This window comes from Macrobrachium nipponense, chromosome 15, assembly GCF_015104395.2.
Source record: "Macrobrachium nipponense isolate FS-2020 chromosome 15, ASM1510439v2, whole genome shotgun sequence".
Taxonomy (NCBI): domain Eukaryota; kingdom Metazoa; phylum Arthropoda; class Malacostraca; order Decapoda; family Palaemonidae; genus Macrobrachium; species Macrobrachium nipponense.
This window is the reverse complement of record NC_087208.1, coordinates 33,798,113-33,814,435: the sequence shown is the minus strand read 5'-3', so window position 1 is coordinate 33,814,435 and position 16,323 is coordinate 33,798,113. Positions and strand designations below refer to the sequence as shown.

At 38.2% G+C, this 16,323-nt stretch overlaps 1 protein-coding gene across 3 annotated transcripts in view; it reads right to left on the bottom strand.

Annotated features, from left to right (window-relative positions):
• LOC135227073 (WD repeat and SOCS box-containing protein 1-like) overlaps positions 1 to 16,323 on the bottom strand; it is a 140,286-nt gene that overhangs the window by 28,219 nt on the left and 95,744 nt on the right. Inside the window, exon 1 of one of the 3 annotated variants that reach the window (XM_064266902.1) lies at positions 6,663 to 6,924. The exons of the other annotated variants lie outside the window; for them this stretch is intronic. Coding sequence (XP_064122972.1) covers positions 6,663 to 6,699 — 37 coding nt within the window. The 5' untranslated portion in view covers positions 6,700 to 6,924. Of the gene's footprint in view, positions 1 to 6,662; positions 6,925 to 16,323 lie in introns of those variants that run through there. 3 annotated transcript variants of the gene reach the window in all.

Below are 16,323 nucleotides of genomic sequence, written 5' to 3'. Positions count from 1 at the left end.
GCTTCTCTTATGTCGAGCAATTTAGAACAAATCGTAACTCTCTCAAAGCTATTATGAAATCCAGCAAAGGGCGGGTTACCTCTGAAAGAATAAATTCTATCAGGTCGCCATTAAATGGCCGCTTCTACTCTATCCAAATAAAAGTAAAGTAGTAATAATTAGCTTAGCAGCGATTATACGTAAGAATCCATCATAACTCTTTCAAACACATCATGGAATCCAGAAAAGGAAGGGGCACCTCCAGACGAGAGAATTATATCAGGGATCATTACAATTATGCTTCTGCCCTACTCAACACACTAAGTAAATAGCAATCACTATTTGACCAGGGGTTACAAACAACACGAAGCAAAGCTTACTGAAGGGGGGGGGGGGGAGCGGAGGGGGACAAGCAACAGTTACGTAATGTAAAATGACTGAGATCCGGATTAAATCAGCGTCGCGTGTAAATCCTCCAGAGTCATCAGTCTGCTAAGAGCAGCCCTTCAAATCGCGCCACGCGATACGAATTATTATATACGACGCTCAGTCCGTACAAGAAGCGACCTACCTCAATGAACAAGGGATGGGCGGGGAGGCTAGACTCAACAATTCGGAGATGAAGTCTTGAGGGGGCGTAAGGCGCCCACGAGAAACAAATGAAAATAGAGATCGCGAGAAGATGAACTGGGGAAATCACTCGTTGATGCAGTACGTGAGTGCGTGTGTGCCCATGCTTATTGTTGCAGTACCCCTGGCGTTCTCCCAATTGGAAGGGCTGGGCACAACCATTCACTTAATCAAGGCTAACCCGTTGGACGTCGTTCGGTTTTGAAGTCATTCATAAGCACAGGGAACAAACATGTCTTGGCTTCGAAGTACTGATCGTTTACCCTGCAGCTAATAGCGGAGAAGTTTATAATTAAATCCAAATCATGCGGATTAAAATCAAATCTCTCTCTCTCTCTCTCTCTCTCTCTCTCTCTCTCTCTCTCTCTCTCTCTCTCACAGATTAAAAATAAAATTTCCACATCCTAACTTGCGATCTAAAGTTTCTGTTTCCAGTGGATTTCTAACGTTTCAGAAACTTTCTCCTCCTGCAAGCTATGCCAAGCACATCTGCACCACCCCATTTCATGGTTCCCTGCTGGTATGTGCCTATTGTCACGTAGCTGTGGCAGGATACCGTACTCATCCTTTTACCAAGGCTGTGGGTCACCTTGCCCACGTCAACCCATTTCTCTGGTCGAGTAACCCTGTGCATTCTGCTCCCAACTACATTGCGAGAACGCTAGGTACGAGACGCTAGGTACGAGATTAAGCAACAAAGAGGCACAAGGAGTGGCGTTTTCGTCAACTTTCACACTAGCTGACTGCTGACGTGACCTTTCTCATCCATAATGATCCCAAACACACACACACACACACACCCACACTGTACAAATGCCAACGCTTATAACCAACTATGGAAGATAATCATAAACTACCAGGACCCAATTTTTAAAATGTTGAATTTCCATGATACACCGCAATTTTCATTATGAAGACTAATAATGAATATGAATTCGTTGTGATGCAGCTTTTATCAATAGGTTATATCTAACTTTCTGTTTATTAAAAGAACAGATATCCCTAATACAACTTTTCTTACATGACTCCAGACAAGTATCTAACGTGAAATATCTTTAAATTGTTAAGTTTCCTCGCAACTGCAACTACATATAGGTACCTATACACGCAGCACAGCCAGTTGGCAGACTCAAAATGTATCAAAAAATGATCGGAAATTAAACTGCTAAATATTTACAAGTAAATGTAAAAGAAATATAACATTTGACATCGTCCGAATACTCTTATAATTTCTCCATTTTGCTATAAACTACGTCCCACCTGATGTTATATATAGCCTAACACAACTAAGGACTTGGTTTCATGAGTTTGGAATCTTCCAAAAGCGTTACCATTCGTTAAACACACAAATACAACAGATTTAAATGTCTATTGTATTTCAAATGAACACCATATTCTTTGGAAGCATGAACTTCAAGCCAAAGGCCCGTGTAGGCTTGTTCCATCCATATGAATAGTTTATCCTCTGAATAAGGATTCTCAAATTAAATAAAGACATCAGTGGCGTGAAACATTTGGCAAATAAAAGAATCACACACAGTCCAAATACACTGTTTTTAAGGAAATTCTCACAGAATTCTTTAAAAAATATAATTAATAATAATAAACCTCCAGTGGGCCCATAGTGTGACCAAAACAGCCACATCGCTGATGGTAAATAGTATCATGGAATAAAAAATGACATTTTACAGAGAGAGAGAGAGAGAGAGAGAGAGAGAGAGAGAGAGAGAGAGAGAGAGAGAGAGGATATCCGACGTACAGGAAGACACTACCCGAAAAAATACGACGCAGTAAGTCACACTTGCATAAAATTGGAAATTCCAAAATGGCAGCCTACAAGTGCAACCTTACATGCTAATACATTCAGCAAGGTTTCTTTGACCACCAGCGCTTCAAGACTGTCAAGTTCATAGCCGGAGTCTCTCTCAACATACCATTCGGCAAGTCACAGACCCTTAACACTCACGGTTTTATGTAAGTAAACGGAGATCTACCAGTTGCCCTATATCGGCTACAATGCACTGTATTCACATCGATCTAAAAACTGACAATTCGCCTGAGCAATATTTTCAGCGTGAAACGAATCTATTCTGAATCAATGTTGTACTGGCAACTCAGATAAACGAACATAAAAATAAGGGAAGGTTACACGAATGGTATTTATAATTATGTAACATTCCTTTTTTGCTGGACAGGGTGGCTCCAGGTCTTACCCTTCTGTTTGTTGGTTATTTAGCTCACCATGTGTGTGTGTGTGTGTGTGACACAGAGAGAGAGCAAGTAGAGGAGAGTAGAGAGAGAGAGAGAGAGAGAGAGATAGAGAGAGGAGAAGTCATACAAAAAAAAAAAAAAAAAACTTCTAAGGTTCCAATCAAATATCACTTTTAAACCAAAATACTTGAGCATTCTCCCTTGAGAACTGCTTGAAACACGGTACAAATAAGTGTGCCAAAAAAGCGACCTTCAAGATAGAGTACACCAACAACTAGATTTCCCGAGTTTTTAACTGTTGTCAACTTACAGCTCTCTCTTTTTATGTATCCCATTCTCTTCCTCAATAAAATTCTTCACTTTCTATCTTTCAGCGTGGCCAAGGGGCTTGTTCCTTTTCCAGGATCCTAACACCGTGTTCGTTTCTGCAAAGCTAATTAATCCTAGTAGATCAAGCACAAGTTCGTGGGGTTTCTCTTTTCGTGGCCCGGTGAGCTTAAAAGGTTCACCCAAACAGATAATTTATTATGATTATTTTTAAAAATCTCATTATCGTGCGAGTCACTAAAACGGTGAAAATATTGAACAAATCCACAATGCTGTCAATATGAATATAAATTATATATTTACACTGACATCATTGCCGATTTCTTCATCCTTATTATTATTGAGAAGATTCTATATAAATTAAATGCCATTGAAACAGCTATAATATTCAATGCTACGGCCCCCCAGAGAAGGCCTCCTCCTTCCTTATTCAAGGTATATATTCTACGTATATACCTTGTCCTTATTATTATTATTATTATACGAAACCAGCATATTAGGCAAACTTCCAAAGAATAGAATCCCTGGCAGTACTATAAGAACGCGGATATATTAGCAATTGCATTGTATACACACATTAAATAAAAGTAAAGAAAGAAATGCACTACAGACCTACATTATTCTGAAACCAGCATAATAGGAAAACTTCCAAAGAACAGGATGCCTGGCATTTTGAGAAGAACGAAGATAAATTATCAATACCTCTGGATGTAAGAATGCAACAAAGAAGAATGCTGCATTACAGACATATGCATCATGTATCAACATTTAAAACAACGGTATTGAACGAACTGTTGGGAACTACGCCAACAAGAGACAAACCACCAAGAATTGCACATCATTGCATAAGTTCGACAAAGAGATTAAAAACAGATCCTAAAAACCACAACTTCACACTGATACAAACTTCGGCTGCAAAATACCGCCCCCCCAAACCCTTAAAAAAGGAACTGGCAACAGCTTGGAATTTTTCCTGGTATGTTCACCGAAGTCTAGACGGGGAAGACAGTAGGCAGCAGAGTCTAAGATGTGGAGGGTAAAAATTGGGAGGGGGAGGGGGAGGGGGAGGGGGATCAACCTTGCTATTTTGGCTGAACACTGAAAGAATGAAAAAAGATTCACCTGCTAAGATGTTTCTGGCTATCTCACGAGACCAACATTCTTAAAGCTTTAACCCGTGCTTTGCAGCATGCGTCTAATTCTACTGATAATCGAACGGCATTTTATACAACTTGGATAAAAAAAAATTAATTTCTTAAAAGCACAGCATTATTTATGAGATCTAATAATATACACAAACAGTACAAATTACACCATCAGCTTTCAAGTACTTGTTCGGAAAACTGGAATGATTGGATTATATATATTATATAAAATTAATAATATTTTTGAAATATTTTCCATAATCATTAGTGTATTATTACTGCATTAACCATTTTATCTCCCAGTCGACTACGAGTTCAACTTCACGAGACTACAGATTATATCAAGTATGAAAGCCTCAGGATTAAACAAAGTTCGGCAAAATTTGGCACCACACTTAAAACTCGGCCTAGAAACCCAAACACAATCCAGCGTAGCATCTGGACAACCGATTAAATTATCTGGCACGGCACAACCCCAGTCACTGACGCCGAATCCTCTGCTTCAAAAAGTTAAATAATAAAAATAAGATGATACATAATTAAAACGAACCTTGCAAAACTTAAAAAGGTTTATAAAGACTTTGCTAAAAACAGCAAGACGGTTCGATGCATTACCCTGAAAAGTCTGTAGTCCCGAGAACAAACAAATCGCCAGATACACCTACAATGGTGCAACTCTCCCTCCCAGAACGGGTTATGTAAATAAAACGCAGCTCTGTGGCGACACAGCACCCTGGGCCCCCCATCAAGATGAATCCCCCCCCTCTGCGATTAACAACTCCCTCCCCCTTCCTACACACACACACACGGCGGGGCCCCAAACCGCGGGGGATTAGGCGCCTTGAGATAAAGAGATGTGGGTTTCATTACTTACATGCAGTGAGTACTTTTTTTTCCTTCTTGTTTTCTTACAAAAACTTGTTGGGTTAACTCCTGATAAAGGAGCGACTTACCCTGTGTCGTAATAATGCTGGGAATGTTTCACTGCACAAGTTTACCTTGGGCGTTTTGTAAGCCCGGGCTTGAGCACGTCAAACAGATAGATATGCCAACACGACTAACAAAATCAACTGGTGGGATCAAAATGCATTACCGAGTTGCTCTTTAATCAACGGTGTTATCTAAACCGGTATTGCTAAATGTGAAATTCAATCGACGGTTGACTCAATATAGCAAGGAATTACATTACACGTTTTAAATACTCAAACCCATAATGCTATTCGATTAAAAACTTACGGACCGAATATTTACCGAAAGATTAGTATAAACCGGAAACATACTTCACTCTAATACTAGAAAATCCTTAATACTATTGCCCTAATCAAATACCACTGAATGAGTACACTGTGATATGATGTTCAATACACTTCCCTTTAATGAATATATGAGCAGTCTCCTTGGATCGATGCAAGGGATTGGATCAAGGGACATAAAAAGAAAGAAAAAAGGAGCGATTATGCCACCTTCTGGTGATGGACGTCTCATAGAGATCTCGTAACACATTTAATCAGTTACACGAAAGAATGACACCACTTTGCACTGACCTACCAAACACGGTATTCCGACCTTCCCGCATGGAACTTGAAATACACTTCAATGGCTCTTTAGTGCCAGACGACGGTACGGCGATAATACCCCGATACCGTTACTCTTTGTTGCCTGGTCATTCGGCCTTAATGTCCGGGGGTTAACTTGAAAAAATGGCCTTGCCTGGCTCTCGGAACTAAAGAGTCCTATCGCGCAACAAGTAAACAGTAAAAACAAAAAGTAGTTTTTCTAGCCGAATGCTACAGTGGGAAAATATCATTTTCAGAGATATTTGGTAACAAGCTTGTAAAAAAAAAAAATTGTCTAGATTGCGTCCACAATTAAAGAACTTTGTCCCTTGTATTGTATCAACGTTCAAACATATGGAAATATCCTACGTTAAAATTCTTGTGAGTTCCTAGCTATTGCTATACTTAAACACTGTTGCCAATAAAAACCTATGAAATGAGTGAATTTAGCGTATCTACTTGTAATAAGTCATTATATATACATAATTATTACAGTAATTGTATCATTATTGCATTACTATGACAGTTAGGATTCATGGAAACAGCTCGTGAAGGCATCGACCTATGTGGAAAACTCCGCCAAATTGGCAACGATGGCTATACTGCAACACACAGTAAATTTGCCTTTTCGAAAACAAACACAAAATAGTCCGGTAACAAGTGAATGGGGCAGTTTACTGTAAAATAAACTTAAAACTGAATTCTTTAAAATCAACCATATAAAAAACACATTTATGCAAGTTGCGTACGCGAAAACGTAAACAAACAGGCGTACAGTGCAAAATGCCATTTCCATCAACACGTTACTACTCACCATTAACTTCTCGTTCTACTAAAGCAGTGTATTCCATTCCTTTTCTGGCGGACTTGGTTATAAAAGAACTTCTTCTATATAAAATAAAGTACCAGCAATAAAATATATTAGAACAAACGTTCTAAATAAAGTCACCAGCGTCAACGTTTCAAATTCTACCAGGAAAGAAATAAACACAAATCACTGACAAGAATAAAATGAACAGCTGGGATGCGTTCTGTCAGCTCTGATGCTGGTAACCGACTAGACACGGCTCGTCCCAGGCAGGGGATATATACACTCCGGTGTTGCCGTATTCCAAATTTCTTCCCTGGTCATTTCATATATTCTATTAACTAATTTATACTGTAATTGCAGTAAATAATATAGTACAAGCTGCCATGCAGAATTAAACATTTTCAGAATCAGAATTGTAATAACACTTGCATTATTAAAAAAAAAATCTTGAAAACATTATTTTAGGTGTTTTAATATACAACCCCCTTTGGCAGATAATAAGAGGCCTATAGACAGTGACAAGGATTACAGAAATCAATAAATGTCACAGAAAAAAAGAAATTCATATTAGACGATCTGGTAACTCTTTACCAGATAAAACCAGTTATCACACCCGCATGGACACACCACAAAGCAAAGCACAAGGAACGGAAAGAAAACATTAAAAAGAATTTCAAAAACATTATTCCACCGCACTAAAGCTTATAAATATTCACAACAACCATATATATGAAGGATACCGAGATGCTACAAAATGCTGAGCGCTGATTGGTCGAGAGGTCTGCCACACCCCCTGACGACAGTAGTGTACTGAGAGAAAGTGCCGTTGCTCGATTCAAAGCCTTAAGCCCTTAATATTAACTGTCTAAGGAAACGCAGGGATTACACCACTTAGCTAGCAACGGTCATAATATACCAAGAACATCCGATTTCAATTAAAGGAACTCAAACCAAACTATTATTAATTTCTTGTTTCCTTTTCATGAAAACACGTAAATAATTCATGATGTCTGACAGAAATTTCTTTTATCCCAAAAGGCTAATATAAATTTCCCGGTCCTTCACCCCTGTCTTCAAAGCTAAATCTTCCTCTCGGACAAAACGTTCATGAAGCCCCAAGTAAGTGCAGACAGGAAACTTCTAACACCCTGACCCAGTAAATGTCTGAAGAGGGCGACAATAAGCCACTTGAAAGCGGGAAGGTTATACGAATCAGGGATAAAGTTCGGGTGGAGCAGAGGTCTCAACTTTGATTCTTTAAATAGTTATATATAAAAAAAACTGCTATTCTTCACTATCAGTAACGAGTACATTTCTCGTCCTTGCCATCAATTGTGGTCAAGTTTGACTGCACAATCAGTCACTCTATCAAGATTATTATTTTTATCTTGTTTTTACAATCATTAACAATAGCATCCTGCCTGCTTCAGTAACAATAGAGCAGCTTCTCTCAGTCATCCGTACCCGACGACCTGCTCCTTGCCATTATCAAGAACAAAACGGTTCATTCATATCAGCGGCAAAATCATTGTTAGCAACGTGATAGCAAACAATTACCCAAGGCTCAAATATCTAAGAATTGTTATATATCGTACAATGCTAATCCAAACCCTATAGCAACAATTTCCACCCAGATGAAGAAACAATGGCGAGGGTGGAAAGGCACACACAATATTCGGTTTTGCACTGAAAGGGGAAAAAAAAAAAGAAGTGAAAACTTGGGACCTCAATGAAAAAAATTCATCCAAATCCAGTGAAGACAAGGAGGAACAACTTATGCGAGAAAACGATATAACTATATAACTGGAGCCCACTATAGATTGACGAATGGTGGGCGCTGGAACCAAATAAGGACGATGATGATGAACGATGCTAATTCATACCATAAAATCTAAGTTGTCCGTAAAGATATACAATTATTTTTGTATGTTCAAGAATGACTTTCGTAACTAGCTGGAAAATTTCAAACTTAACAAGGGTAAAGTAGATATTTGTTAGCAAAAGTCATCCAGCAATAGAAGTATTGTACAGTATATACCCTTTCTTAAATTAACATCACAATTGCTGCAGAAAACCCCCATGTAAATATATTTTTTTTACTGTCATTTGTTGTGAAATTAATAAGGTCGACATCGACGCAAAAAATATGTAATTTGCTGTGGGTAAATATATCTGTAAAATCTTTACAATAACCAGCAATGTGTCGATATATTAATACAATGAAGATATTGAAAAAGATGAGTTTCCTCACCAAACTTGAACACACCACTGGATTCATGAACATCTCCCACAACCCTGGGCTACTGACCTCCTCAGACCACATTGAGAACGCAATAATTACAGATACCCCCGGAGGCAAGACATATAAATTTCCACATTGACAGAGCAATAACAAATCGAATTGAATCAATTAACATAACTTGCACGAGTAACAATACATAATGAGAAGTAAAAGTGAACACTGCCCAAGAATTTCGTAAATTTGTATTATTATTATTATTATTATTATTATTATTATTATTATTATTATTATTATAAAAATTTAATAGGTTTACCAGACTATCGAGCTCTCAAAAGGATTTTTACCAATCAAACTAAAATTTTTTCGAAATCTTTATGATTGGAGTAATTTCAAATGTTAAAAGTTTCCGCAAATATTTCACTGATCGATTTATTCCCAAAACTTGATGATGTCCAGTACGGGGTAGAGCAGTCACTGCACCTCACGTGGTATACTGTAAGCATTGCTTAAGTTTCTGCGCAGCGTCACTTCGGTCCTTAGATGCAACCCCTTTCATTCCGCCTCCATTCATACTATCTTTCTGCCATCTTGCTATCCACCCTCTGCTATGCTATCAACCGTAGCTTTCTTCCATCTTGCTATCCACCCTCTGCTATCAACTGTTTCACAGTGCAACTGCTTTGAGGTTTTCCTCCGGTTACACCTTTCAAACCTTTCTACTCTCAATTTCACTTTCTGCGCCGAATGACCTCGTAGGCCCCAGCGATTGGCCTTTGGCCGAAATTCCACATTTCCAAAACTTGAAGTAAACTAAGCTAATATAAAAGCCCGTTTCTATCTCATGTGTGTAAACTTCATCCGTCTGTCTTTGACAGGCAGGTTTCTGTCTTACGTCATAATGCACATTAGGGTGAGGAAATAAAGGGCCATTAAAGTTACACAGATTCTACATTAGAAAAGTTAATGAATAAGTGATAAAAACCAATTAAGAAAAAGGTAAAATGAATCATTTTTAAAGCCGGTATGCATTCACCGTTCCTGAGTACCTACTTTATACAAGCCCATTGGGGATGACCATGAGAACATAAACAAAAGTCTGAAAATATCATTTTGTGAATTTTTCCCTGTGACTTGATTACCGGCCACCATAAATTAATGTGACTTTTTTTCCCTGTGACTTTTACCTAGCCAAAATGATGACCTCCCCCCACCCCTTGGACTTTATTACCGTCCACCCTAAATATCATAGTCCTTTTACAACCTGTCTCAGCCCATCTACCCAACCCTTCCTACACCTTGCTCCCACCCCCCTTCCTTTTTTTCCTGATGCTTTAGATTCAGACAATTTTTACCAAGCATCCATCACCCAATATATCCACATAATGGAAACATTGCAAAATAACCCGACCAGTCCTTTCACTTCTGACACCCCTGTAACAATTTTTCCGTATCCACCCATTTCTAATTAACAATTTATCTTACAACAATATAATATGTCATCAGTTTATCTGAACAACTTAATTTTTTGTTCTCTCACTCCCACTCTACATTCACACTCCACTTCGCTAAAGGTACGTTTGGCTTAACAACCCCCTTCATATGAACCAATTCTAATTTTCATAGACAACCGAAGTCTCTTTCTCAACCTTATACTTTCTTCCCCCTTCCATTGGAAGATTCGATATTTTCCATACACGGCTGCACAACACACTTCAACGTGAATATCTGAATTGTGCAACGCCTGACTTTATTTAAAACTCGCCTGCTCAGCTCTACATATTTAATCAAATTCTTCCGCTAACTTATTGAGGATGAACGTACTGAATATTTTCATCATGACCGACGTTCATGAAGTGCATTGTCAGCTCACCACCTTTCTTAGGTAGCTTTCTTATGAATTCAAATTCCAAATTATTAGGTTTTGTTTGCTCATGTCGTATTCAGCAAACCTGTCTACAGTAGTGTGTGTGTGTGTGTGTACTGATGTTATCCCACCTCAACAGAAAGGTGCATGGTGAAAATATATGTATGCATATATATATCGGTCAGCTTTCCTTTGCATTTGTTGAAATGACAAAATGAAAACTGCTCATTAATTTGCCAAGAGGCTGAAGTTCATTTGTGTTCGTGCGTGTGTTCCCAGGTAATGAAGTTTTGCAGATAATTTCTTAGTCGTCAGTATTAGTAAGTTAGGCAATGCAAACGTTTTTGTGGAGAATTTTGTTTTTAATGATATACTTCTGTCAGGCATCGTGTGTTACAGAACTCCCCTTTATTTACGTAAGAAGCGTGATCAGACTTTCATTATATGCGTATACCATATATATACGCAAGTACAACCACTAGAGGAAGCAGACATAAGTACACCCACTTGTACCTCCTCCTCTGCTTGTAACTCAAGGTTACGTACAGTCTATTCTCATCACGGAGAGAGAGAGAGAGAGAGAGAGAGAGAGAGAGAGAGAGAGAGAGAGAGTAGCCTGCTAGTTGGAAACTGTTCAGAGATAATGTGCTTTCCCAACAGAGCTGCCCAACGGGTCACTGGGGCCGCGAGCAGAAGAGACGAACTCGGCGCCTCAACTGCGTACTATACCACCACCATCACCAGCAGGCCACACAACACCGACAATTATATTGTTGGCGGCTTATGTGTGTGGTGATGTGGCTTCAAGCCCTGGCTAAATAATTGAGGTCCTACGCTGCGTTCATGCGTATGGCCATGTGCAACGTGTTTAGGGAATTATCTGACGCGTCAGCGTTCAACATGAGTTAGCGTTTCGGCATAGTATACATGTACACATCTAGCTGCAGACACTATGCAATTATATATAATTAATATATATTCATATATATGTATATATATCTAATAGAAGGAGCCCATAAAAACGCCAAAATATAGAAAGTAAGTACTACTATATGTCGGAGATTGCTGAGGGGGGAGAAAACAGTCTCTGATATATAATAGTAATTTTCTATATTTTGGCGTTTTTATGGGCTCCTTCTATTAGATGGAATTCTGTTCTAACAGAAGAACATTCTTGCCAATCATATATATAATATATATATATATATATATATTATTATATATATCTATATATATAGCTATATATAAATTACTGTAAGAGCGATTGAACGCGAGGAGGAGAGAGAAATTCTGGATAACAAACTAACTCAAGGTCTCTTAAGACAACACACTGAAGAATAAACTATAGATACCCCAAAGGTCTTGGGAACAAGCAGCATCCTTGAGGCTTTTTTTTAGGACGATCAGCCGAGCTTCTCTAGTTATCGCCATTTCAACATTCTAATACCATCAACGACCTCATCCATTAGCGGCCCCTTCTTGACTATTTTCATTTGATCTGTTCATCCACTTTTCATCCAAAATCAGTCACTCATCAGATCACATTTTTGATCTGGAAGCAGAATCATCTGACGTGAATATCAATCTCTATTTTCCATCCAGGATAGTAACTCATTTACTGTGTTTAGTTCACTTTACTCACTGAAAAATTGGCGTAGGTGTCATCCATAATTTTTAATATTCTTTTTTTTATTATTATTCTCAATAGAATTACTGTCATTACCGTTATTATGAATACTATTTTCCTACTCTTCGGAAACTGAGTATATTGCCGGTCATTATTTTTTATCACGTTACATCGTGGAGCTAGATTGTGTTTATGTTATTATCGCTACTTTGTATATTCCATGTATATGGCCTTGACCTGAAATAAAATCTATTATTATTATTACTATCATTACAACTATTATTATTATTATGACTATCATTACAACTTCCACTAGAGTAACTGCTTCATATACCTACATAGGCATGTTTCAACAGAAACATGAACTATCTGTCATAATGTGACATTATGAAGTTAAGCAGTATATAAGCAAAAAAAAAAAAATAAATAAAGGCTGTCATAGTCAAGAGGAAATTCTCTTAGAAACATCTTCATTGGCGAAGGGGAAACCAGCAAATACTTCTTGATATTATTATTATTATTATTATTATTATTATTATTATTATTATTGGTTGTGGACCTGCAACCATTGACATCATTTTCGACACAGAAAATTGAGCCCATTATTATTATTATTATTAATAATAATATTCAGAGGAACCCTATTCATATGGAACAAGCCCACCAAAGAGGCCACTGACTTGAAAATCAAGCTTCCAATGAATATGGTGCCCATTTGAAAGAAGTAACATGATGTACCAGGAAATAAAGACAAAAGAGATAGGTTAATAGAAGAGAGAAATTTTAAACTAATTATATAAATAAAAGAAAAAGATGTTGCAAAAAAATGAAAAAAAATCATATGGTGATGATGGTGACATCGTGCCAAGTTTATATCACCGCATGGTGATTGAATACTGCCTATTTTCACAATAAAAAAAAAAAAACATTCACATGTTCATGATGGTGAAGTCGAGCCAATTTTATATCACCGCCCCATGTTTTGATTGAATACTGCCCTATTTTCATAATTAACAACTAGCAAAAAAAAAAAAAAAAAAATTAAAGTAAAATAAAAAATAAATAAATAAAAAAAGGCTAATGACATGTATACTGACGACAGTATGCCACCAGACTCCCGGAAGTTCGCGTCACGTTTGGAGCTTCCAAGCGGCAGACAGGAAGTGCAGACACGGTCATTCATAAACAATTCGATCGGTTATATAAATACGACGATAGGAAGTGGGCCCGCAGCCTTAATAGACTTCCTCTCACTGCATATTTCCACCCCCCCCCCTCTCTCTCTCTCTCTCTCTTTCTAGCAAATTCATCCCGCTACCCCCACCCCCCGCCCCCCAAAGCCCTCTACGCTTCTTTAAGGTCATCAAGGTGAGAATGCAGACTTTGTCTGACTGCCAGTATGCAATTCATTCTCCGCTCAAGCGCTTCCTATGTCATCTCATCCTCGGGTGCGAAACAAACTCTTGTCAAAAACTTCGACGATTAAGGAAAATATAAATAAAGACATATATATATATATATATATATATTTATATATATATATATATATATATATAAAATAAAAGGAGCCCATAAAAACGCCAACATATAAAAAGTAAGAACTATATTTCAGAGGCTAGTACTTACTTTTCTATATTTTGTCGTTTTTATGGGGTCCTTTTATTACTTGGAATTCTGTTGTAACAACAATTTTGCCAGTCATATATCTATATATATATAATATATAATCTATAATATATATATATATATATATATATATATATATAATAAGTCTTCAGGACTGAAAACTGTAACTACCTCTACCCACTAGCAACATACAGCAATCTATCTCCTCAGTTATGAAATTTGAGCAATCAATCAATTCAGTGGAAACTGGTATACAGCAGTCTCTGGGTGGCAAATCGATAAAAATTCTCTTCAGTGGAAAATCACACTAAAATTTCCTCAATGGAGACTCAACATCAGGTAATCTTTGCAGAGGTCTGAAAATATAACTAAAAATGTCTTCAAAGGGAAGCTGTCAACAAACTGTCAACTCAAGTAAAACCAGTCAGAAAAATCTCTTACGAAGGGAAACACTGCAAACAATCTCTTTAGTCAAACAAACATTATAATCTCTAGAGGAGAGGCAATTTGAACTTCTGTACTGTCTGACCCCTTCAGTGGAGCACACGCTACATCTCCACAGTGGAATAAACGTGACCTACGCAGAGACTAGACCACTTCTAACTTGCCACCACCAAGAGCAAGAATCATGCGACTCCTTCCGTTGCACACACAAGTAACCTCGCAGTGAACACTCACATAGGCCAGAGCCACTTTCTTCTCAATCTTCTGCCGAACAAAAACGCCTTGGGGGAAACAATCAGCCTCTGAAAACATTCTAAATTTCCAACGAACAAACAGACCACTCAAGAGACTCGACCGGCCCTTTCTACGTCAGACAGAGCAGCCACACGCACATGCACGTGGGTGCTACACAAACACCCAGTAACGACTTCCTTCCTCAAAAGAACAACAGTACTTTCAACGCAGAGCAGGATACAGCTCACAATAGCACTCTCGTCCAGTCATGAGAACGATTGCCTGGGAGTGGTCGCAGTCTGGAGACAGGCGTACTGATGGAGCAGCATTAGTATCAATGAAGGCCCAGGATCCTAATATGGAGTCCCCCCCCTAAAACACCATGCTTGCATGAGTGGAAGGAGACAGGAACAGGGATGTGGGGTGGTGGTAGGGTAAGGGCTTCACTGAAACTGCCTTCAGCATCGAGCATCTGAAATTCGGATGAATGATTGGCCAACTTTGCCCAAATGAGGGCAAATGAGGAATCCTTGCAACAGAGAAAGATGTGGATTTTTAGTAAATATGGAAGATACCATAAATAACGGGGGAAGGATAATCTGCTTTTGAAGACCATCTAGAGCTAACCTCTTTTTTTGTGAGAGTTTAACGCGATAAACATCGCTGATATCTGTTGTTGGTGATTAACCCCTTCACTCTCACAATAAACACTCGTCCTCTAGAAAAAAAATAAGAGATCTATTTGGACCACCACTCTTCAGCCTTCAGGGTCAGAGCAAACAATCCATTTCATAGCAAAACATGAGCACTCAATAGACCTATTATTGCTTTCTTCCTGTTTACATTTCGTTACACAATCTTCTGGGTTTTGGCAAGCGAGCAATAAACAACCATTTTCGTGTGAATGTAACACGCTTAGCATCTGGGCTATTCTTCACCAGTTTCATGCTGTTCGTAAGAAATTAACAAAATCATACATATTACCTCCGTTTTTTTTTTTTTCTAAAATAAGACCATGACCTTGGAAAATACAGTAGTCTTAAAACGTCAAGATGCGATACTAAGATCATGATACAAATTCAGTTCAGTTTTAATGGCGATTCTCTCCGTGGAAATGTGCAGCCAAAAGCTCCCTACGATGGACATTCCAATATTTGCTTTGGCGAAACACTGCAAGAATCGAATGTCCTTTAACCCTTATGACACTGCCACACTAATTAGAAATCAAGTTTAATTCTAATATTCCTTGTCAAGCATATGGGTGAGAGAGAGAGAGAGAGAGAGAGAGAGAGAGAGAGAGAGAGAGAGAGAGAGAGAGAGAGAGAGAGAGAGAGAGAGAGAGAGAACTTTTCCAAATTCAACATTTTGATTTAATTATTTTATAAACATCCTTCTTTACACTGGACACCTAGGCCAGCAGGTCTTAGTAGGTATTTTATAATATACAAACACCTCTGCTCTGCCCTCGACCACATACTGTCTGGTTTCAGACAGTTGCTTCACTCTACTTTTCAGAACATCAGAAATCATCAACTAAGAAACAAGATTTTTCCCTCCACACGTAAGTTGTAAATATATATTCCTAACTTAACGTAAATTAAAACGTACTAAAATCTACGGTCAGATA